Consider the following 25,250-nt stretch of genomic DNA (forward strand, 5'->3'; position numbering starts at 1 on the left):
TTTGGCCAGTAAAGTGGCCATGTTGGTCTTGTTTGGAAAGCATGGTGATGAACTATGTACATACTGTGTACCAAATTCAATAGGTGACACAAGAAGTGCCTTGGATAACTAGATATACAGAGGGTAAGAGATTTTTGAACTTTAGGAATGTATTACAAAAGGAATGGGAAAGAGAGGACAATGAAGAGCAAGGTTGTGATGGATAGGGATATCTTAAATAGAGCAGCTGTGTTACTTTGATGATATACTGGGCTGTAAGAGTAGCTGCAGCAGGGATGAGATGGAAAGGAGGTGCTAAACTGCAAGCAAATGAAAATTCCACATTGGTATACTGTATACAGCAAAGACTTTTGTTTAGTGCATAAGACATACACATATGTACATATTAGAAACTTGAGCACTGACAAAGAAAACTAGAATGTTGAGAATCCTGTTCAGAATATCGGGAAATTCCTGTATATGAGGAAGTGATCAAGATATGTAGTGTCGAAAGGCTAGAAAATAAGACTTAAGATCTTAGCCTATACTTTGAACTTATGATGAGAAAGAATGTAGAAGGATTTGGGGGGTGAAAACGGGAGAACTACAAAGATAAGAAAATTTGACAAATAGTTGGGAAGAGACCTAAGGTAGGAAATGAAAAGTGAAAGACATAAAATAATGCAGAGAGGGACAGAAGAAATACAGCAAAGAATTTTCTGTGTTGCCTACAGCTGTGTAAAGTACATTAGGCAGTACCTCTATAGGCAGTCATCTTCACAGAGTATGTGTACTTATATTAATTTGAAATTCATCTAGAGGATGTGATCTTACACAGTATATGCTTTATTTTTCAGGTCATCCATGGTTCAGTATCTGTTCAGAGTTACAGCCACACAAATACTGAATCTTTAGAAGAGAAGCTGCAGGAAATTCTAAATACAAGGCCTAGTGCTGGAGTTTGCCCAGCCACCAAACATCAGAAAGTGTTGGTAACAGCAAGTGATCAAGCTTGTCGTCTTACTCCTAACTCTCAAAATATACATGAAATACATTCTGTTGATGGCCCTGCAGCATTCCTCGATATCCTCTCTCCTCCTTATGGTACAGATAAGCGATTAGGTGTAGAGAGAGACTGTCATTATTACCAAGAAGTTGAATCATTTAATGTTCCTTATTTGTCAGTTGGTAGCTTGACTTTCTTAGTAAGTATTCCTTCTCCCACAGATTTTTGGTGTGATCAGGCTGAATATACTGGATCCATCATAGACAGAAATGCCATTGAAGAAAATGGCTCTTAGGATTATCTTAGGTGAAATGAACTAAGTAGTGCTTCATCAGGAGTACTGTTCTTTCATATTTTTTTTATAGAACTTATTTTGCTCCTAGGCTGTTGGGTCAATGTTTTCCTAATGGTTTCCACTTTTCGTGGATGAGTGAGATGGGGTTTATGAAATGCTTTTTTTGTAATGGTCATAAGTGATATTACAATATAAAGCTGTTACTTTAATATAACAGGACAAGATTTTATGGAGATTTTATTTAATGAAGTATAATATGATCTCAGGAGGCCCTTTTTTTATAAGTAGTTATTAATTGCTATATATGAGATGCAGTGTGACTGTAAACGCTCTTAAGTATGGTTGTTATACTGCATTCATTTATGATGAAGAGCATATCAGTACATATGAAACCTAAGGTGGACTGAGTAATGATTATACCAGATTATTTTTTGAGATTTTAAAGTTTTTGATGCTATCATGTTGCTGTTGCCTTATTGTTTGATTTCTGTATAGTTACTGCAGATACAGTATTTTACTGTGTTACATCTCTTCTGTATGTATTTTTTTTTTTAAATCAAAGTACTTACGAGCTGAGAATGATAGTTTTTCCTTTTCATATATTTATATCACAACTGCAGAGTACAGCACATACCTACAGTGCTGGTAAAAATTCCTGTAAATTTGTCAAGATTTTTAAAAAAATGACTAATACTATACATCTTTGTAAATTCTTCCAGTTTTCCCATACAGAAATTTCTATTTTGATTTAATATGCACCTGTATTCTCATGATTTTCACATGTGATAATGTGAAAATCAATGTGAGGCATCCCAGATCAAAACCAGGCTAAGCTTCAAAATTGAAGTTGTTCATAAAACCCATTAATCATAATTAGGCTTCTTCTGTGCAAATTTCTCTAAGCTGCACCCATTTGATAGACCTTGAAAGAGGAAAGACCCTTACTACACATGCTGAGAAAATGCTTTGCACCCCAGAAAGATTCTACTGTACCTCATTTCTTTGTGCAGCTTCACTTCAAGCAGACGTTACCTGTTTTTCTCTCCCAGGATCACCCCATTTTCATTTACTGTGGTGTTTCATTGATTTCCATTCTTGCATTCACTTCATTAGTTTTAGTATAGTCTCTTGTGTTTTCTGTAGTAATATGTGATTTCCTTATCAGTATTTTTTTCTCTTGCTTGGCAAATGGGTTACTTGCCACTTATTATATTGCTGTGAATACTTTGCTTAAATTGTCGATAAAAAAGTTGCTTATTTTTGTCTTTCTGGGGATTTCTTGTTGGAGCTTATTTGATTTTATGGGTCTTGAGATTTCTTCATTGATCCTTACGTTATTCTTTGAATATCAAGTTCCAGTAATTCTTTGTTTTGCTTACGTCACATTCAGACTTTTTCCAATATTCCAACTTGTTTAGTTTTTGTAACCATGAATATGAATGATGTTATTTTTGTACAGTGTTCCTCATTGTATGTGACTTTATGGTGCTATCATGAGTTGGCAAAAAAATTAATCCTGAATAAGAACCTAATCACATTAATTGGATTTTCATTTGCAATGTTCTTCAGTGGTTTTCGTTACTGATGGTAGCTTGAAATAGCAGGGGAAAATACCAGTACTGTTAAATGATGGATTCAGGGATTTTGATATTTTTTTATTAATTGTTAAACTGTGAGTTTCATATAAACTATCAAACTGTAAGTTTCATTTTCTGTCACACTGTGAGTTTCATTTAAATTGTCACTGTGAGTTTCATTTACAGGAGTTCATATAAAACATATATACGTACTATATATAAATTTTGCTTTGGAAATGTGATATAGTACTTGAGTTTGATATAATACAAAGGAAGATTGAGAATGGAAAATTGACTGCAGTAACACTTGCATATTATATAAAATTTGATAAATATTGCATAAATTCAGTAATTATTGAAAATAATTACTAATATTTTTTTAGATTATTAATGTTAGTAGCCATTAACCAGGTAAGAAATTATTAATGATAAAGTTTGTGACAGAATGTGAAAAAATAAAATTATTATAATTACTCGTTTATGTACTACTACGTAGTATGAAAATTTGTAAAAAAAAAAAGAAAAAAAAAAGTAAGTCATTTTTTGGGCTGTGATTACTTTAAAACTTCTTTATGTTGTATTTAATGCTTTCACTTCTGGAAGGACCAGCAGAAACATGTGTTGAATCACTTGTGGAAGCTTCACCTCCACAGTTGTTATCGCCTCACCTACATAGTCATCTCTGTCACTTACATCTTCAACTTTATCATCTACATCACCATCTTCATTGCATATATCATCATCATTGTCACTGTCACTCTCCAGATTACTGATACTGTTAAGATCAGGAATGCTTACACTCACAGTAGTACATAAACAGGTTCTTCCATGATGTCATCTTTCAAGGCTCTGCTTTAAAGCACAAATCATGCCTGGATTCCATATTTTTTTTCTCTCTTCCCACAAAACCCAGATACCCATTTACCATGACAATTATATTATGAAGCCATAAAACTGGGGTGAAATATAATGAAATAGAATTCATTTGCTGACTGATAGCATGCAGGAAGGAATATTTCTGAATGCGATGAGGCTGTGTGTGAGACTTAGAATGTAAGTCCTCTAGCAGTATTGCCTCACCACAGTTTGAAACTGTGCTAAAAACAAACCATATGTACTGGATGTTACCTCACTATTTTTATGATAGATTTTTCAAATTACAGTAGTAGTAAATAACTAAAACAACTATTATATACTGATGTACAATTATCAAAATACCAGCGCTCTTTGTTTTCATATTCAGAACAGTTCATTAGTGAATACATTTTTGTACGTTATGAATTTACCAGTATCAAAATAACTATGAAAAATTTTTTTCCATTATATTTTGGAAACCAGAATAAAAGCTACTTGAAGAAAAATGAGTGTTACAATATCCTTTGGTAGGTAACTGGAAAACTGTTTACTACTTTTATATGAAAATAACAAAAGTTCACTAACCAGATTCATCTACATTGTCCCTAAATCAACATTTCTTCAGCCATAGCAGTCTTTGGCAGTTTCTTAGTAAAATTTTGTAATTAGGTACTACAAGCAGTCCCGGTTATCGGTGGGGGTTCCGTTCCCGGGGGTGTGCTGATAAGCAAAAAATGCCATTAACTGAAAATCAGTGATTTATGAAGCTGATAACCGGTTCTCGGCGCCATAAGCACCCTTATGGTGCGCCATAAAAATCCATATGGCACCATAAAGTGCCTTATTCTGATAACCGGAAAAATCTTCTTGTTATGGCGCCATAAATCACCGATTTTATGGTGAAAAACTGGATCGCCGGTAACCGAGTCCGCTGATAACCGGGAGACTGGCTGTATAGTACTGAGTAATGTGCTTTTATTTATTTTGAAGAATTTTTAAGATATAGTTGATGAAGTGAACCAAAATGTACCACAAATAAAAAAAATACCCTTAGTACATAGTAATTTATGTACTCCTTCCAACAACACAGACATCCCTTCACTGGCTAATTCAGCCAGGTTTCCAATATAAAAACACAATAAGGGAATCTTCAAACTAACCATGTTTCAGTCTATAATAATCTCCTTGTGAACTGGTGAGGTAGTGAAACCCAGACTTACTTTTGTTTTTGGAGCACTTAGTGACCATAGGAGTAATGTCTCCTTTTATTACATGACACCATAGCCAGTTAGAGTAAGATTTGAAATTATGATATTCAACATAACTTAAAAAACTCATGTTGATGCCATTTAGCCTGATTTTGATGGGATGCCTCTTCCGTGTTATATACACTATATAAAGTAGGAATTCAGAGGGAACCAACATCAAATGCATGTTCTGCCCAACACTTATGTTGATTACTGTACTAACAGAGATAAAGAACAACAAAAACTTGCAGTTCTAAATTGAAGATATACAAAGATCAGAAATGAAAATTCTAAGAAAAAACTGCAAATGCAAAAGATAAGTAAAACTGCAAACTCACTTGAACTGTGGACTAGGCATTGGTTTCATAGTGAACTAGTATATCTTTTCAAACCAAAAATCACCTATTATTTGAATAATTAACAAAATTTAAAATTCTGAGTGTATAAGAAAGCAAAGCAAGAAGCAAGTTGGAAATCCCAAAACACAATTCACAAAAATGCAAAACCAAAAGAATTTATATCTGCAAACCATGACTGAATATAGGAAACCCAGAAACAAAAAAGGATAAAGAAAAGTGGAAAATCTAAAAGTGTACTTTTAAATAAGACTTTCATGACCATATGTATAGAAAATGATAAAATGAAAAGTCCCTATTCATATAGTGCATTTGCATCTAGTCAGTTTTCGTCAACAGACCATGGATATGAAGTTACATTCATTCTTTGTCATGAAAAAGCTTTTGAATCGTGATTCAGAAGCAACATTGTGTTATAACAATAAAACCACTAGATGTAGGAATTTGGTATAATTCACAAACAGTGTGAAAGCATACCATCTCTTCAATATTATAATTTTTAAAAAGTAAGTGTGATCTCTGAACTATTTGTAAATTATATTGTATTCTATTCCTTGAACTTGCTGTTGCAATGTATTCATTACAGTTAGTTATTGTGCTTCAGACACATTACAAGGTATCAGATGCATACTGTCCTCTACTTGCCATTGGGTTACATTCCTAAAGATCTGTTGTAAGCCAGGTGCAAGTTGGTGGAGCTACTTTGAATGTACCTTACAGGTATGCATTTGTGCTGTACTTTATTTACTGAACTTTTTACGAATACACTTCTTATGAATACATGCAGTATCTCAGTTTTATTTAACCTGTGTTATTTCATCATTACACTTAATGCGTATTCACTCATCTTTTATGTACATATTATTTACATGCTACAGTATACATCAAGTCTTATTACATCTGACAGAGTTGGTTAGATTATAATGTTTTCACCAATGTCTGTACAGTATGTGTTAATAAAATAATTTGGGACTGGATGAAACAAATGTGTATGAATCCAGGTGAACATATATTATTTATTTAGTGATTCCCTCCAGATGATAATTTATTTAGTGATTCCCTCCAGATGATTAGTTTCAGTACAAATTATTGAAATTTTTTCATTTGCTAAGGTCAAAACCTCCCCAGTTATAATGAATATTGATACGTACAACATATACAGTACAAGTGAAACCTGGCTCTCCAGCACCATAGGTATGCTCTCTACTGATTGCTCTTGTTTATACTACATATGTAGTATGTATGTATATCCATTCTCTTTGGTTGCCTATGTAAATTAATTGTTTTCTCATGAATTACTGCAATTGTTAAGTACACAGAGGTCTACAGTATTTTGCAGTTGGTCCTTATTATTTATGAGGATTAGGTTCACAGTCCCCTGAGATTTGCCAAACCTCAAGAATGCCTGCCACAGCTTTGTAACCATATACGTAGTAGTTTTTAAGAACAGTCTGTGCCACTGCAATTAGTGTCCCTAAATACCCATTGACGTACTTAAAATTATTAATTCATCTGTAAATGAAGCACAAAGAATGAAATATACTTCAAAAATAACATATCAACACCAAAAAAAAAGTTGCGGAAGCACTTACCCTTTTCAACTATAAGCAACCATTAGCAACTAAGCAGTCTGGTAATTTCCTCCATACTTTTATTATTCTAAGAGTATCAAATAACTTCAGTACACCATAGATAGTATACGTATATAAGTACACGTAGTGTCACCTCAGTCAATTAAAAATTACCTATCATGAAGAAAGTTCAACATGATTTATATGTAATTTATTATCTGTTATTACTTTTTACATTACAGTATTTGTGTTTTCAATTGAGTGGATGGGCAACATGTGCATGCACTTATAGGCAGAATAGAAAAAAAAAAGAGAGAACATTAAAACATTTCATCCCTGTCTAGGACACTTGAGATTTCTGTATTGCATTGCTGAAACTTGGTTTGCTATTAAGAATGATAATGATACATCAATAAGAGCGGTGGTCATCCTTCATGTTGATATAAAGACTTTTAACTCATTACCACCGCTTCTAGCCTTATAGATTCATGATCAGAGATGTTTTCACCTTAGTGTCTTGCCTTTATGTTTAACATGTGTCTAGTAGGCAACTGTGCATGCATGAAATTCCATTTACCAACAGCAAACATTTATGTCAGTGCTGAAGGCATACACTTAGCTTTAACTTTGCAAATGCATGGAAGTATGGCCAACTTGGATGCATGAATACATATTTTTTTATTTTTGAGTTTTTCTTGTCTGCTGTCACTTTTAAGCTCTCTCTCTCTCTCTCTCTCTCTCTCTCTCTCTCTCTCTCTCTCTCTCTCTCTCTCTCTCTCAGCATGACAAACTTAGACTAATGAAAACAGTATTATCAATAGAGTGCATGAAAATAAACAGCAAAAAAATATTGTGCATAAGTATTGGTATTAGGACTTATTCAATGTCTTCCCTTATTTTTATGACACAACTCAAACATTTCATTGGTTTGTGTATCAATACAGTATAGTGCTGTACGTATATATACTATAATTTTATTTTTTACTGTGTTTACAAGGAAATTTTCCTATTCTCAAAAAGACAATAAACTTGATGTGAATTTCAAATGAAAAATAATTGATGCAGTTGCGTATTCAGCCACGAAAAAGTAGTTCTTACAGTACAGTGACTTTGTTATATGAGCAGATTTGAAATAAACTTAAAAAATTGTCAGAAATATTTCATTTATGTCCCACAATTGAAACATTTGCCTGTAAGGTAATACCAATTTAACAATCAGGGCCGCTAAGGCTCTTAAACAGTAGCCTTTAACGTTTCTGATACATTATTACTTTTACCGTGTAATTTAATATTTTCTCTTTTCTTACCCAACCCTACTATATTGGTTACATCATTAATTTTTAATTTTCAATTATAATAAATAATCTGGGAAGGAGGATGATGAAAAATTTATTCCATTAAGCCTTAATACATTTCATTCCACAAAGAATTTGAAGATGTTAGTGATGTGGGTAACATGTAAAAACAGGAAATAGCAATGAACTACTAAATTGTATTTGATTTTATATAGGGTGTATATTAATGTATTGCATACAGGGAGTTTCTAGTTTACGGCTGTCTCACGAGCATTCTGACTACGGTGCTGTTAACCCAATTTTTTGGTGTCATTACCCGCTTTATGGTGGCATAACCTGGTTTTACAAGCGCTATTTATTCACATTATAATTATGTTCCAGTTTACTGCGATTCTCTCCTTATGGCACTGACAGGAATGGAACCCCCCCCTCCACCCCGTAAACCAGAGACTGCCTGTACTGATATTTCACAGATATTTTTACTATAAAGTACAGTAATTTTTACAATATGTAGAAAAGGAGATCTTTAAAATTGATCATGCAAAGGGAAAGAGGTAGACTACAAGAAAATCCTACAACAGAGTTAAAATAACCAAAATTCCTTGTATTACTTTATTCAACTTTCTCTATTGTAATATCACCTCACAATTTTTGTGTAATGTTAGGAATAACTGATGTATTTGAGGAATCACGCAATTGTAAAATATGAGGCAATGGGTCTGGGTTAAAAATTAGCAACAACCTACAAATATATGAAGTATTAAGTACATAGCTTGAGTGTAAAGAAAATAAGAATCAGTTTTCCCTCAAGATGTTCAGATAAAAAACTTTATTAAAATGTACGTATTAACAAGGAAAAATTTAAATCTTATTTTCTTTTTGTCATGTATGTACTCTTGTTGATAATAAGATCTCATTGCAGTACTGTAATGCACTCACAAGACAACCAGTCACTTTGGTTGGTTGGTTCATTTGTATGCCCACAGTAAAATATTTGTGTGTAGGCCCATTTGCATGACAAGTAATTGAAATGTGCTACATTTCAGCTGTATTTTTTGCCATCTGGAAGTGTAATACCACATGTTATACTGTGATTTTTCTTTCAGTTAAGTCTACAGTGTATCTGAATAATATGTTGCTTAAAATATTTTTTCATGCTTAGCCTATTTATATTTTCATCCTGTTGGTGATAGTGGCAAGTCAACTTCAGGTAACTCAATGGACTCTGTACTTATCAGCTATAATTATAGTTTGCTGTGTTATCATTTTAGATGTAATATGTGCTTAAATCTTATATTTCTTAAACTAAATGTCAAGTGTAAAGTCATGTTAATTCATTTTAAGAACTATGTGCAAGTGCAGTTAGCTTTAAAATATCAAGAAAATATTAAAGTAGTACAGGCTACAATGTAAGGTCTTTGTTACTTATCAGAAGGCTAAACACCCAAGCATCTAAGTTGAGGTGCTAGTTCAGGAGGAATTCTGATCCTCATATTTGCTTAATCATTAAGACAATTAGATTATTATTATTATATTAATATATTATACGTATGTTATTACCATTTAATTAACGTTATTTGATTTAGATAATAGCAAATCACTAACAGGAGCAGGTATAAAGTGTACTGTATTTGATATAGTCATGTTGACTGCAGCTTTGGCTGCTTTATCAGAATCTTCATTTCCTTTAATACCTCAATGTGGAGGGACCCAACATATTCCAACTTTATATTGGTTACTTAATCTGTTGATCATAGGGATTTTTCTTATATGTAGTACATACTACATATGTATAATAATTTTGAAGGGCTTCTAAATCACTTCTGAAGTTATGAAATATTAAAAATTGTAATAATCTTAACTGCTAAACATATCGCAATTTGGATGTGAAAACAGGTATATTAATGGGTAAAGAAATCTAGCTTGTTTCCTAAGCCAATACTGTAGGAAATCTTCCACTGAAGGAAGATTTCAATGTATATAGTTAGTGTGACCTTTACATCTGGTATGTTGCTTATGACAGGAGTACAGTGGTACCTCGACATACGAAATTAATCCGTTCTGAGGCGGCCTTTGTAACATGAGCTTTTCGTATCTTGAACCGCATTTTACATGTAAAATGCCTAATCCGTTCCAAGTCCTACAAAAACACCCCAGTAAATTTGATAATAAAGCAAATTGACCAATAAACAATGAAATACTACAACAATTTGGACCATTTAGTACCTAACTTAATACGTACTACTAATATGTACCTGTAAATAAAGTGTATTAGTGTACATGGTATACAAGAAATACTGTACGTACATACATACGTATGTAGTAAAATGTGGAACCTTACCTTTCGAGTGAGGCTATCTCCGAAAGTGGCGACAGAGGAGGACAAACGGCAGAAAATTTGTTACGTAGTACGTACACTTAACTTGATGAAACACATTAACAAAACTGTAACACTTAACTTTACAAAAAACTTAAAATTAAATTTTGTTTTTGTCTTTTTTATTTTTACATTTTTTTTTTTACAAAATTTAATTTTCTTCACCACTTTTAACTTTGTTTTTTGTAGCATCAATTGGATCTTCCTTTTTGCTTACTTCTACTAAAGGCCTCTTTAAAAAATAACTATCCAAGGGAGATTGCTTCTGCCTACTTTTCACAATGCTCCTGAAATGACTCAGGCAAACGTCATCGAACTGTGCAAGCATACGACATGTGTAAGCCTTTTCGGGGTGTCTCTTTTCTACAAATGATTGCACCTTATGAAAAGCGGCTAGAGCATCCTTAATTTCTGCTGTTGTCATAGGGTCGTCCTCCTCCTCGCCGCTGCTAGAGAACTCTTCTTGAACAACGTTATGTTGCATGACTCCTTCAGGTCATCTGTTGTAAGCTCATCTTGGTGCTCCTCGAGAAGGTCATTGATGTAGTCCTCGTCGACAAGATCTGGTTGCAAAACAGTTTCAGGATCGTCAACTGTTCCTGAATCTGCAGCACCAGCTTCGCCCACGTCAAATCCCACAAAGTCTCGGGTGGATACGGCATCAGGCCAGAGTTTCCTCCACAAAGAATTCAAGGTTCGCCTGGAAACCTCCTGCCAAGCTTGATCGATGAGTCGGATGCATATCACAACATCGAAATGCTCCTTCCAAAATTCATGCAAGGTGAGGTTTGTGGTATCGGTGATGTCGAAACATCTCTTGAAAAGATGTTTCGTATACAGCTTCTTGAAGTTTGATATCACTTGCTGGTCCATAGGCTGGAGGAGAGGGGTGGTGTTAGGCAGAAGATAAAGAACCTTGATAAAAGAATACTCCGCTAGGATATCTTCCTCGAGGCCAGGAGGGTGAGCAGGGGCATTGTCCAACAACAGCAGACATTTCAGAGGGAGGCGCTTCTCTTCCAAGAATTTCTTCACTGTCTGGGCCGAAACACAGATTTACCCACTCGGCGAACAAAAGTCTCGTTACCCAAGCTTTCGCATTAGCCCTCCACATCACTGGAAGCTTCTCCTTTAGCACTTTGTGGGCCTTGAAGGCTCGAGGAGTCTCCGAATGATAGACAAGTAGGGGCTTCACCTTGCAATCCCCACTGGCATTCAAACAAAGTGCAAGCGTAAGCCTGTCTTTCATAGGCTTATGCACGGGTAGCTTCTTCTCTTCCTGCGTGATGTACGTCCGACGAGGCATTTTTTTCCAAAAAAGGCCAGTCTCATCACAGTTGAAGACTTGCTGAGAACTGTAGCCTTCATTGATCGTCATCTCGTTGAACGTCTTAATAAAGGCTTCGGCCGCTTTTGTGTCCGAGCTGGCCGCCTCCCAATGCCTCACCACCGAATGGATGCCAGTCCGTTTACGGAATTTTTCGCACCACCCATGAGAAGCCTTGAACTCTGGGGTTGGCGTCGATGTCCCTTCTCCATCATCTTCGGCCTGGGCAATCAAATTGCCGAAAATAGCACTGGCCTTGTGGCTGATTGCAATCTCCGTTATCGTATTGCCAGCGATTTCTTTGTCTTTTATCCAGCCAAGAAGCAGCCTTTCCATCTCGTTGTGCATGTGGCTCCTCTTGCTAGACAAAGTAGTCACTCCCTTGGAAGGTGTAGCTGCTCTGATGGCTTCCTTCTGCTTAAGGATGGTGCCTATTGCCGACGGATTTTGGCCATATTCCTTGGCGATCACACTCAATCACATGCCAGCTTCATACTTTTTAATTACCTCCATCTTCGTCTCCAAAGAAAGCATCCTCTTCTCTCCGTGAACTTCAACTTTCTTGGGACCCATGACTACGTATATATTGTACGTAATTAAGTTATGTAGTATATGTATGTAGTAAAGTTCTCACACCAACACGATAAAGTAGTACTACAAGAAAATCACTTAACGAATTTATGTTAATAAACGAAATCGTATAGAACGAACGAATTCCACGTGCTTACAATAATGATGCTGCTGCCGAGTGGCCGAAAAAGCACGCTGCTGCGTAGATGCATGATGGGATCATGGGAGAGATGCTGACCAATAGGAGAGCAGGATCTTATGGCGGTGACTAGCATCAGGAACCAATGGGAGAGCGGGAGGATGGTGGCGAGTCTACTCAGTTGGCGGCGCGTGAGTTTTAAAATCGTTATTGGTGGTCTGGGTGAATCTCGGGACTTTACAGCAACAACCTTTCGTATCCTGAACTATTTTCGTATGTGGAGCCAAAAAAATCTTCGTATTTGCTTTCGTAACTCAAATTTTTCGTAAGTTGAGCCTTTTGTATGTCAAGATACCACTGTATGTGCATAGCTTTTAGATAGATAGATACTACTGTACACGTACGAATAATTTGCAGGCTAATTTTCCATAATCCAATGAGAGGAAGTGATGGGGTTGTGGAGAGAGGTTCATTTCTAGTAACTTGTTTTATTTAGTAAAAATTTAAATACTAGCCTCCCCTCTGTTTGTTAAGACTTCCTGAGTTGGGAAAGACTGATGCGGTGGCATAGGTGCATGCTCCTTGACCACTCTTCAACCGATCTACTCATACGTTGCCAGATATCACAAGATTCCTTGCTTTCATCTGCTTTTTAGCTGGATCCAGCTAGGCGCTAGAAATGATCCCAATTATCCTATTGTTAAGACCGAAGGTTTGTAGCTATGAAAAATACAAATTGTCTTAGAAAATTTGTCATATTAGATCTCTTGGTGCATGACGTGCTTGACTTAGTGTAAGACCATGTGTTTGAGTTCTATTGTTTGGACTGACTTATATATAAAAACTGTCAAAAAGTCTCATCTCTGGAATATCTAGTTCTACTGAGGCAATGAGCTTTTCATTAGTAAGTAGTACTGTATACACAACATGAATTCAAATCTTTTGTCACAATGCTTGCTTTTAAGGGAATTTCTTTCAAAATATCAACTATACCAAAAATACTGGAGCAAGCTAGAATGCATCAGTACTGTAGCACACCTATTCTTATTACATTGACTGATACTGTCTGCTGTTGCTGCAGCTGCTAAAGAGCTCAGCACTGTTGAGCTTCCAGTAATGGTTGTCCTTCCTGTGGGAGATACCCTCCTCCCCATCTCTCTCCCATAGGAAGAGATAACCAAGAAAATCTCATTAAAAGAAGTCCCTTAGGATTTCTAATAAGTGGCCTTTCCAGGCCCAAGGAGACAATTGTGTTAGACCATCTGTGGGTGATCCTCACATCATGATTGGCTGTTATAGGGCTTACTTACTGAGTATGCCCATTACTGTGTCCTGACTTTCTGTATGACAAGGAAATTGCTCCTGGCTCTTCAGTCTGTGTTTTTCCAGGAACTCACTCAGTTGAGCCATCACTACCCTTTTGTTTGGTACGTCCATGGTCCCCAGACTGTACATGCAGAGTCAAGGGGTGTTCACATATAACAAGTCTCTGTCTGGTACTCACTTGTACTAGAATGATGTTTTTGTCTGTGGTCATGCTGCTCCCCACCCAACCTTTGGCTTGCCACCAACCTGGTGTTTCATTTGCATGACAGTGCATGTACTTATTCACGCACACCTCCTCCTAGTTCAGGCATGACCAAACATAGGGAGTCATGCATCATACAGGGAGTTCACCTAAGAGCAGATACCAGAGCAATGGTATAGCCCAGGAAGTACCACCATTTTGTCAAATCTTAGGCTGGTGATTGGCCCTGTGGGTTTTTACAAGAACGTCCACCCTTACTTTCAGCTTGGATCCATTTGAGTGGTATGCTCATGCTGTGTTACCTAGACGTCTGGTTTGTTCCAACATTCTCAGAGATGCAGGTAGTTAAGAATAGATTGCCTGCTTATATCTTGTCTTATCATTAAACAACACAGAAGCACGTACATTTCATTTCCTGTCAAACAGTTTTGACAGCTCTCCTCAGCCACCTACTGTATTTGAGGAAACTTGTCTTGCATATGACTTCCTCTGCACTTGCTATGATGACAACTGACATGACACTTCAGCTCCAAGTGACCCTCCTCCTCAGCTCATTCTGTGAGCAGAGAGATCACAGAGAACCTTGGAGGTTGTTGGACAACAGGAACTTCCTTATGAGAGTTCCCCTGAACTCAACACCTCTTGAAATACATCAGCTCACAGCTGCATTGGAGAGAGATCAAGGCACACCTGAGCAGCTCATTTGTCTCTGGTGTATGAGCCAAGGACAATCCTCATCTGCACATGATTATTTTGGGAAAGCAAGCAGTAAGAATGAGCATACAGTTCATCACACCATTAAGCCATTGGCCAGATTCATTCCTTGATGGAGGAATCCTTTGATAGTTAAGATCAACTTCCTGAGGCATATAGTAGAAACCAGTATATCTTTACTTCTTTGCAGAGGATAGCTGTGTGAGCTCTCAGAATCACCTGCAATATCAAACTTTTCATCATGTGACTAAAAATGAAGTTTCAGTGTTCTCTTCTCTACTGCTACATCACTTGTTGACCCTTGAGACACCTTCCAGCTCCCCTAGGACATTCTAGACTCCTACACCATTACACCCTATTCTTTCCGTGTTGATCACCCAGGGCTCAGATACCATAGTAGCTCCTCATGGATCTCATACCAAGAGGTTTTCCTATTCTGCCTGCTCTTGGCAGTCTTCCAGAGAAATTCCCAATGGCCTTCTCTCTCATCCAGGTGAAGTGGACCATCTTGTGTTGATGCAGAGTATTTTACTTCAATTGGAAGTTTCATTCAGCAAATTTTGTCCCACTTCATCTATATTACTTGACTGAAGTTATTCTGTCGCTTAGGTGAAACCTTTGCTGCCTGGAACCAACCTTTCAGATTCCAGGGCATAGATCTTTTGGTTGTTGCTGAGCAGTCTGTGCCAGTTAGAAGCTTTTATTAGTCTTGCTTTCACTGGGTTTTGGCCTCCAGAAGTAAGCTAAGACTACCTTTTTTTTTTTTTTTTGAGGGGGGTGGGTCTTTCAGGTCATTGATTTACTATAGGGGGTCCAGCCACCTTCCACCTAAGTTGTGATAAAACAAATATAATTCTTTTATAAAAACAAAATTCAATAGATTCATTACTTTTTGATAGCCCTCATCTCAGCCAAGTTAAGGAATACAGATGTACTTGCACAAACCTATGGGAGTAAGATGAGCTGGTTCTTATCTCTCCTGAAATTGAAATGTCTTGAGGATTTCAAGCAATTGCAGAAAAGGGTAGTTTAATGGGATTGTACTGAAATATTTAATTTTATGAAAAAAATTGTATATATTCATTTAGGAGTTTGGAAGTATAACAGTTTTAAAAGAAAATTTTTTCATAATCCATGAATGAGTTGCATCTGAACATACCTGATTTCTCACAGCTCATGGGTCATATGATAAGGGAACTGTTACTCATTAAAATATTTTACCTGTATCAATTGCCCAATAATGTGCAAACTTGCAAGCGGCCTGTGTTAGCTGGTATTGCACACATGAACTGCTGGTTATGTAAGCAATTAGTATATGAATGTCTATGTATGTTTACATATCCCTCTTTCTCTCTTGCTTTGTGCATGCTTATTTAATTCAGTTTTGATAGTTAATTTAAAATCTGATTAGTATAAAATATTAGTATAATGGTATTGATCAGCAACCACAAGTTTCAAGATATAAATTGCTTAAGCTCATAATTGCCAATCTGCCAAATCAGTTACCATTCCTGTGTGTTTAGATTAACCCTTAATGGACAGACATGCTCACGAGTTGCAATGCTAACAAGTTTTGGGTGGACGACGGAGTGACTCATGGTGAGTAACAATATTATGTGCCATCGATTTGAGAGAATCAGGTTGGAAAGAGGTGCCATTACTTCTATAGCCCATAAATTCACTAATGGCAATTTTTAGACAGGCTAAAATCCACTGCTGGCTCACGAGCGACTTAGATGGGACACACCTAGCAGATCACACCCAGAGAAAGTAAAAAGGGAAAATATGAATAAAATCGGGCAAACTGAGCCGGCTTTAAAACAGAAAGTAATCATGTTTTATCTTAAAGGAAGTAGGGAAGTAACTGATGTGTTACAGGACACCAAGGGCATTCTGGGTGCTACATACCCTGGGACCTGGTATAGATGCCAATAGTCCCTGGATCTCATAAATTTGTTATTAATTCTACCGGTTTCAAGCTTGGCGTTAGTATTAACCTAATGTTAACCCTTAAATGCCAGTATTTCCAAAAGTGTCTTCCACATGCCGGTGGCGTTCGCGAGTGAGCGCCGAAGCGGAAAAAAAAAAGTTTTTTTTTTTTTAAATCACAGCACGCTTAATTTTCAAGATTGAGAGTTCATTTTTGGCTCCTTTTTTGTCATTGCCTGAAGTTTAGTATGCAACCATCAGAAATGAAAAAAAAAATATTGTTATCATATATAAATATTGGAATATATGACCACGCGATAAAAAAATTTCATATATAATTGCGCTGTGAGCAAAACGGTTAAAGCTAATGAGTTAGCTTTAAACGTTATTTTTTCGTTGTATTGTACACTAAATTGCGATGATTTTGGTACATAAATTGTAAAACGATCAAAGCAACACAGAGAAAATATTATCACAATATGATGCATGAATTCGTAACGCGCGGACGTAAAAAAAAGCAGTTTTCAAAAATTCACCATAAATCGAAATATTGTGCTAGAGACTTCCTGTTTATTGCAAAATGAAGGTAATTGATTTAATATTACTAGACTGTAAGTGTTGTAGCTTACAATTGCAGTTTTCGACAATTTCGGTTGAGTTAAAGTTGACCGAAGGTCAAATTTTTTCTATTTATCTTTATTTATATGAGAATATTTCAAAACTGATAAAAGCTACAACCATGGGTTGTTTTTAGTTGTATTCTACATGAAATTGCACACATTTTCACACATAAAACTTTATGTAACAGCTAATTTAAAATGTTGCAAACATTACGACAATTGGACAAAAAAAAGTTTCAGATTTTTTCGTTAAGTGTTACTGCACGGATGTAAGGAAAAAGTAGTTTTCATAAATTCACCATAAATTGAAATATTGTGCTAGAGACTTCCAATTTGTTGCAAAATGAAGGTAAATGATTGAGTATTACTAGAATGTAAGAGTTTTAGCTTACAATTGCGGTTTTTTACCATTTCGGTTGAGTCAAAGTTGGCCGAAGGTTGAAATTTTGGCACATTGTTATTTATATGAAAATATTTCAAAACTGATAATAGCTACAACCATGGGTTGTTTTTTGTTGTATTCTGCATGAAATTGCACACATTTCCATATATAAAACTTTATGTAACGGCTATTTTAAAATGGTGCAAATATTACAACAATCGAATGAAAAAATGTATGACTTTTTCAGAAGAGTTACCGCGCGGGGGTAAGGAAAAAGTTTTTTTTCATAAATTCACCATAAATTGAAATATTGTGCTAGGGACTTCCAATTTGTTGCAAAATAAAGGTAAATGATTGAATATTACTAGAATATAAGAGTTTTATCTTACAATTGCGTTTTTCTACCATTTCAGTAGAGTCAAAGTTGACCAAAGGTTGAAATTTAGGCACATCGTTATTTATATGAAAATATTTCAAAACTCATAAATGCTACAACCATGAGTTGTTTTTTGCTGTATTCTACATGAAATTGCGCACATTTTCATATACTATAATACTCTATGTAACGTCTAATATAAAATGGTGCAAAAATTATGTCAAAGTGACGAAATAATTTCTGAGATGTGTCGCTGATGCTTTTTAGTGCGAGAAGAAAGAAATTCGCGCTTGCGTGCCTGGGTAACAATTGTAAACAAAACAACAGCTTGATCCGTGAGCTCCCAGCATCCCCCAAGGCGCGTGATTCAAAAGTTTTTGCTAGTAGGCCTATAACTATTTTTCGGGAAATTTAAAAAATAAAATTTTTGTCGACGTTTAATACATCCAATCGGCGTTAAAGGGTTAAGACCGAAGGTTTGTTTGGTATATGAACAATGACAAATTTTTAATCAATTTGTATTTTTAATAACTAACAAACCTTCATCTTAACATAGGATAATCTTCTGGTCCCAGCTAGAAATCCAGTCAAATTAATTTAAAAACTTGTGTGATCCAGGGACTATTGGCATCTGTACTTGCTCACAGGGTATTTAGGAGCTCCTACAATGTCTTGGACATCCTGTAAGTGCATCAGTTGCTTTCTTACTGCCTTTAAGAGAGGACGTGATTATTTCTCTCTTTAGAGCTGGTTTCGTTTTCCCGTTTTCATATCTTTTCTCTGGGTGTGATCTTGTAAGTTTGTATAAGTTGTGAGTTCATGGAGAATTTAGCCTCATCAATGAAGCTTTCTCATCTTAAACTCTCTTGGAAGGTGGGGAAAACTTCTTAGAATTTTCCATCTTACACCATGTGCATTTGCATATCTTCCTCTCCATCGAGATGTTTTTTTTCTTAAATTGGCCGACCTCAAAGTTTTGCCGGCCTGGAGTGCTGCATATTGATTATTACCCCATCCATTAAGGGTTAAGCTGACCTGATGTGTTAACCTTTCACCTTTACTACTCAGGAGTCTGAGACCCCTTCCATCAATCTCCTCCACCTCACCTCTAATGCTGACATTAATTTATAAGTACTTAAATTTGCTTTCTCTCTGGTGGTACAGTATTTTTATATTTATTTACTTAATACAGTACAGTATTGTAATGCTGTATCAATGTTATATTTTTCAGTGTGCACTTGTGTATACATTGCTTATGCATTGCATTACATCAAGAAAACTGAACTTACTGTGTTTACTTGCCTCTCTCTCTCTCTGCGAAATTCTTAATGAAAAAAAAGTTTGAAAGAAAGCAAGAAAGGCAACCATACATGGTAAATGCTTAGTTTGGTTAATGCTATTCATACATTAATGTATACAAACAGCCCAAAACATAATACGTATATGTAGCATTAATACAAAAATGCACTAAGCACACGTAATTGCAAGACTATGGCATAAAATGTCAATAAAAATACTCAGAGAGAGAGCATGTATAGTACCCATGTGTATGTATAAATGCAGGCTAGACAGAGGAGTAGTATTATACATTGACTTTACATAACAATAATTTACATTAAGTTACCTGAAAATCTTAATATACAGTAATACCTTGGGTTACGAATTTAATCCGTTCCAGAACCTGCTTCGTAACCTAAAAAATTCGTAACCCAAATGGATTTTCCCATAAGAATGTTATAAAAAGCAAATAATGCGTTCCACCCGACCATGAATAACCATTTCAATTCATATTTTTCCATTTATTTTTGTTCACTAAGGTTGAAAATTCGTGTAGGAATTACATAAAATTATAAAATTGAAGAATGAAATTAATTATAAACATTAGATTTAATATGCATGCACAGTAAAACCTGAACTTTACCTTTGACGAGTGTGGCTGCTGGCTTGACGGAGACGGGAGGAGGGGAAGGGTGAGGAGGAGAGGGTTAGGGCTTGGGGGGGAAATCTCCCTCCGTGAACACTTCTGGAAGACTTTCTGGTTCTTTCTCTAGAGAGCACCGTTCACTACGATCACTAATTTTACGCTTACGCAACACTATGTTGTCTTTCACAATTTTGAAAAATTATTTTATATGAGCAAATTTTCTACATCGTCGAGAATATAAGGCCGTTGTTTCGTCAATACTGTGACACCTTTTGATGCTTTACTGGCTTTAATTTCTTCCTTTTTCTTCAAAATAGTGCAGATCGTTGATTGCGACCGCTTGAAGAATGCTGCAATGTCTTTCACACACTCGCCTTTATCATGCATTTGGATAATTTCCTTCTCCATTTCGACTGTAATCATCTCCTTCTTTCTTATGCTTTCCTTCTTGCTGCTTGCCTTCATCATCTTGGGAGCCATTGTCTTTAGTATTTGGGTAATAGTAATGTATAAGCACTATTACGGAAACACAACACGTGCGCAAATCACTAAGCAAATTTGAGAGCGTATCACGGACAGATGCGTTCAATCTTACCGCCAGCGAGATATTGAAAGAGTTATGGTTTAAAAAGGGTCAAGGGATGCGTAGGAGGAAGTCACGTGACCCTCGTAAGTTTTGGCCGAAAAAAATGCGTTCGCAGATCCCACGCTCATCCGATGTAAAACAAAGCAGGCGTTAAGTTTTGGCCGAAAAAAATGCATGTTCGCAGATCCCACGCTCATCCGATGTAAACAAATCAGGCGGCCTCCCATGATGGAAATTCGCGCATTCGTATTCCAAGCGAAATTCGTATTCCAGAATGAGGTCGTCACTTCGTAAGTTAAAAATTCGTATACTAATCGGTTCGTAACCCAAAGTATTACTGTAGTACTGTAAAAAAATGTCTTACGTTCAACTTACAATTTTTTTTTTTTTTTTTTCATTTCATTTGTAAATTGAAGTAAGTACTCATAGTCATCATTGCTGCCTACTTATCCATTGGAGTAGTTTGGAGGGAGAGGAGACTTTAATTTGCCATCAAATTTGCTTAACGATTGTAGGAACATTAGGAATGTCTATAATGAGGCTGAAAGCTACCCTAGACTGGGATCTGCCCATTTAAGCCAGCACCACTAGCTGACTGCAATTTGTTTTCTTTTTAAAGAAAGACTTAGGTGGCTGGTACAATTTTGTGAATGTTAAGAGCTATTTTAAGAAATGATTGTACAAAAAAATATTTTTAAAATCTTAAATCTATTCAAAGTAAAGCCAAAACACGGGCGCACTCATCCCATCCAGAGACCAAATGGCCACAACTTTCTTTAAATGAAGGTATATTGGCTTCTGAGGGTAAAATTACTACAAATAAGTAAAGGGCAAAGAAAACGACAAATTACAGGTAAAACCTTTAAATATTTTTTAAAAATCTGTTTAGCAAGTAATCTAAAGGAAATAAATAGCTCGTGCTCCATTATGGCAGGCACTTTCACTTATTACCACTGCATTTGCCACACAGTCATGAACTTGGTGGCACAAAAGTTACATCACCAAACAATCAAGAGTCATGTAACAAAATGGGTAAATAATCATTTTCTGTATTTACAAGTACACATAGAAAATGGTTTGGTCACAGGAATGCAGCTAGTATTTGTGCTAACAAATAAAAATAAATAAATATATCTTTGAAAAGTAATGATCACCCACAGCACACTGATAAAATGTGAAATCAATTTCTTGTAACAACTATAACAAAAACAATTAAGGCTTCTAAGATTCACCTCTTAAACCTGTGCAGACCAATTTATTATGACTTTCACACCCAGAAACTGAAAAAAAAGTTGCTCCTGGCATTTTAACAAATTGCAAGATATCATACAAAATTCAATTAAAAAGAGAGGATTCTTAGAAAATACAATGCCACACTAGTGTACCATCTCCCAACCACAGCATTCATTACACTGCATACCAACTGACCTCTATTATAAAATTTAATCACACTAACTTTATCAAATATTATTGATACATTAACTGAAAAACATTGCATAACAGTACACCTGTAGCATCAGAACCTAGCTCTTCAGTCCTTGTATGTTTGCCAATTCTGAACAACTGCATTTTGATGGACTATCACAAGTATAAATGTTTTTAAATGTTAATCATGAGAAAGAATATACAAAAGTGTATATTCATATACAAGACAAATGAAATAATCAAATTCACTTTTATAGAGCAGAAGCCAAGTACAATAAAGTACATCATCTATTAAATGATAATAGTAAATACTTATTTGGCATTAGTATTATGTAGTCTATGGATCAGACAATGGCAATAAATTCACTTGAAAACATCCACTTCAGGAATGTACACCTGTGCTAATATCACAGGTTCCACCAATTTCCAGTGAACAATAGAAATGTCACACACTGGACTTGTCATAATTTACACTTCTTTTAAGTAATGCTCTGTGTAATGGGCCACAGTGCTAAAATAATCTTTCTATATAAAATCCTGGTAGTATTACAATTCACCGTTCCAATGAAAATTTTCAGTGCAATAATTAACTGGATTTCATATTCACTATTGTATCACACAAAGTTTGTGGAACGCCAATATTTTCCATTCATTATATAAGTTATACAGCTCTCATGCAGTATAACCGTTCTAAAGAATATCTCCGCATACTGTCCAATTTTACAAACATCTATATAACTTTAATCAATCTTCACAGTAGAATATATTTTGCGTACAAATTTGCTGGTGCCAAAGTAACCAATAGTGCCACACATGATACCTAATGTAATACTGAAGAGGGCCATGTAACCAAAGTAGAAAGTAGTCTGGAAAAACCCATACATCCTGAAAAAGATATTCATATTATAGATAATATATGAGAGCCACATTGAGATGCATAAAGCTTCTCTCTCTCAGAATTACTGTGCCGAAGTGGAAAAAAAGGGAAAGATTCAAGCTTATGCTCCAACACTATGAAACCTGTAAAAGCTACATATAACATTTTGTTTAAATAATGTGCTAGTTTCATACCTGGAGTTTAAGAAACTGAAAATTTGTTTCATACATCTAAACCACTACTTAACAAGTATGTTTTTGGAGTTCAGCAAACTTTTAAAATTTGTGTCAATCAAGATATGACATTTTTATATATGCCACTCTTCTGGTATTTGTTCCAAGTCAACATACAGTAATTACTACAGCAGTTAAGTTTTCTGAGAGTAAATACCATGCAAATATCTTTAAAGACAAATACCCTTACGTACATACAATCTCAAGGAGCTTTCACGCTAATCCTACATGGCTCCATTACTACAGAGGCTTAGCTTGTAAGCTTAAGCAGCCTGATCCTTCTCACCTACAAAAGATTTGGGCTAATCAGCTTTAGCAGCCTGATTCTTCCTACCTAAACCGAAAGATTCTAGTTAACTAGCAGCCTGATCTTTCCACATACATATACAGAGATTCATGCTGATCAGCCTTAGCAGCCTGATCCTTCACATCTACATAGATTTGGGCTATTCATCATCTTAAGACTTTCCTTCCCAACCTACTCTTAACTGTAAATCATGGGTTCATAGTAAAATTTAAAATTTTGAATCAATATGACATTTTTATGATAAAATAAGAGTTTATGTATACTTACCAAGTAGAGTGGTACCTCGAGATACGAAATTAATCCGTTCCGAGGCGGCTTTCGTATCATGAGCTTTTCGTATCTTGAACCGCATTTACATGTAAAATGGCTAATCTGTTCCAAGCCCTACAAAAACACCTCAGTAAATTTTTATAATAAAGCTAAACTGACCAATAAACAATGAAACACTACAACAATTTGGACCATTCAATACCTAACTTAATACGTACTCGTGCTAATATGTACGTACCTGTAAATAAAGTGTATTAGTGTACATGGTTGTGATGGTAATTGCTTCATAGCAAAGGAAGTTAAAGGAAAGGAGAACGCATTTTCGAGAAGTTCGGCAGTAAGGAGGTTTTCGCGCCCGTGTTGGAGGCGCCTTTTCCTCGCGGCTGTTCTGGAATCGTCGGGTGTGTTGTGGAGCGCAAAAACGCGCTGTCGTTACGTGAGAAACGCCGCGATTTTCTGATGCAATACCTCGTCTAGATTCATCTAAGAATGTCTAGAAACCTCGGGAGTCTGTGACGCTTGCCGCAGGCTCCGCCCCCCGGATGCCGTATAAATACGACGGAGGAAGTAGCAGCGGGAGGAGGAGATATAGAGAGTGATCGTAAGAGGAAGAGATCGTAAAAGAGAGGGATCACCAGTTAGTAAGAGCCACAGATCAGATTATCAGTGAGAGATCAGCAGCAGTGATCGTCAGAGAGAGACTAGAGACGAAGGAACCGACGAAGTATCAATTATCAGAAGAGTTGTTCGAGTGTTGGTTGGATATTGGTCTAGTCGTCTTCCGGTGTGGACGGCCGAGTTGTCTCTACGTTGAGCAGACTTCGGAGAAGAAAAGGGGAGAGTTCCTGCCTTACGAATAGACTATTTTCTGCAATACGGAGTCAAGAGGACGTCTGCAATCGCCGCTCTACTTTTATGAAGCCACCTCTTCGAAGTGCCAAACTGATTAGCAAGTTGTTGTTTGTGATTAAGCTGACCTTGTGTCAGCATGGGCTCTTGCTCACAGAGCAGCCCGTAAAGGATTAGCAAGTATTCGAGTTGCCTCACTGTTTCCCCCAGTTCATGCAGTGTAAGATTCTATCTGTTTATGTAAATGGGAGATACCATTCTGCATTTACCTTTGTTAGTAAGCTTGTAAATCAACCTTTGTTGTGTTAGTGTTTCTTTCTATATTCGTATCCCCAGTTTCAACTGTTGGTGTTGATATATCTTTTGTTTTTTTTATTATTTCATATCGAACCTGAACCGGACCTCTCTCAGAGGCCGTAACATTGTGTCGACCCTTTCCAGGATATTTCAACACCATAACATTGTCTCTGAGATCTCAGAGTCCGTAATATTGGTATACAAGAAATACTGTACGTACATACCCATGAGAAGCCTTGAATTCTGGGGATGGCGTCGATGTCCCCTCTCCTCCGTCATCTTCGGCCTGGGCAATCAAATCGCTGAAAATAACCCTGGCCTCGTGGGAGATTGCCGTCT

General features: G+C 36.2%; 2 protein-coding genes across 3 annotated transcripts in view; one reads left to right on the forward strand and one right to left on the reverse strand.

The window, feature by feature from the left end:
• LOC135217986 (2-aminoethanethiol dioxygenase-like) overlaps positions 1–7,664 on the forward strand; it is a 54,204-nt gene extending 46,540 nt beyond the window's left edge. For both annotated transcript variants that reach the window (XM_064254113.1, XM_064254114.1), the window contains one exon: positions 837–7,664. In XM_064254113.1, the coding sequence (XP_064110183.1) occupies positions 837–1,280 (444 nt within the window). In that variant the 3' untranslated portion in view covers positions 1,281–7,664. The remainder of the gene's footprint in view (positions 1–836) is intronic.
• A 13,836-nt stretch (positions 7,665–21,500) lies between these two features.
• LOC135218036 (transmembrane 9 superfamily member 3-like) overlaps positions 21,501–25,250 on the reverse strand; it is a 115,182-nt gene continuing 111,432 nt past the window's right edge. The window contains 1 exon segment of the mRNA XM_064254180.1: positions 21,501–22,963. Coding sequence (XP_064110250.1) covers positions 22,819–22,963 — 145 coding nt within the window. The 3' untranslated portion in view covers positions 21,501–22,818.

Source organism: Macrobrachium nipponense, chromosome 9 (assembly GCF_015104395.2).
Source record: "Macrobrachium nipponense isolate FS-2020 chromosome 9, ASM1510439v2, whole genome shotgun sequence".
NCBI classification, from domain to species: domain Eukaryota; kingdom Metazoa; phylum Arthropoda; class Malacostraca; order Decapoda; family Palaemonidae; genus Macrobrachium; species Macrobrachium nipponense.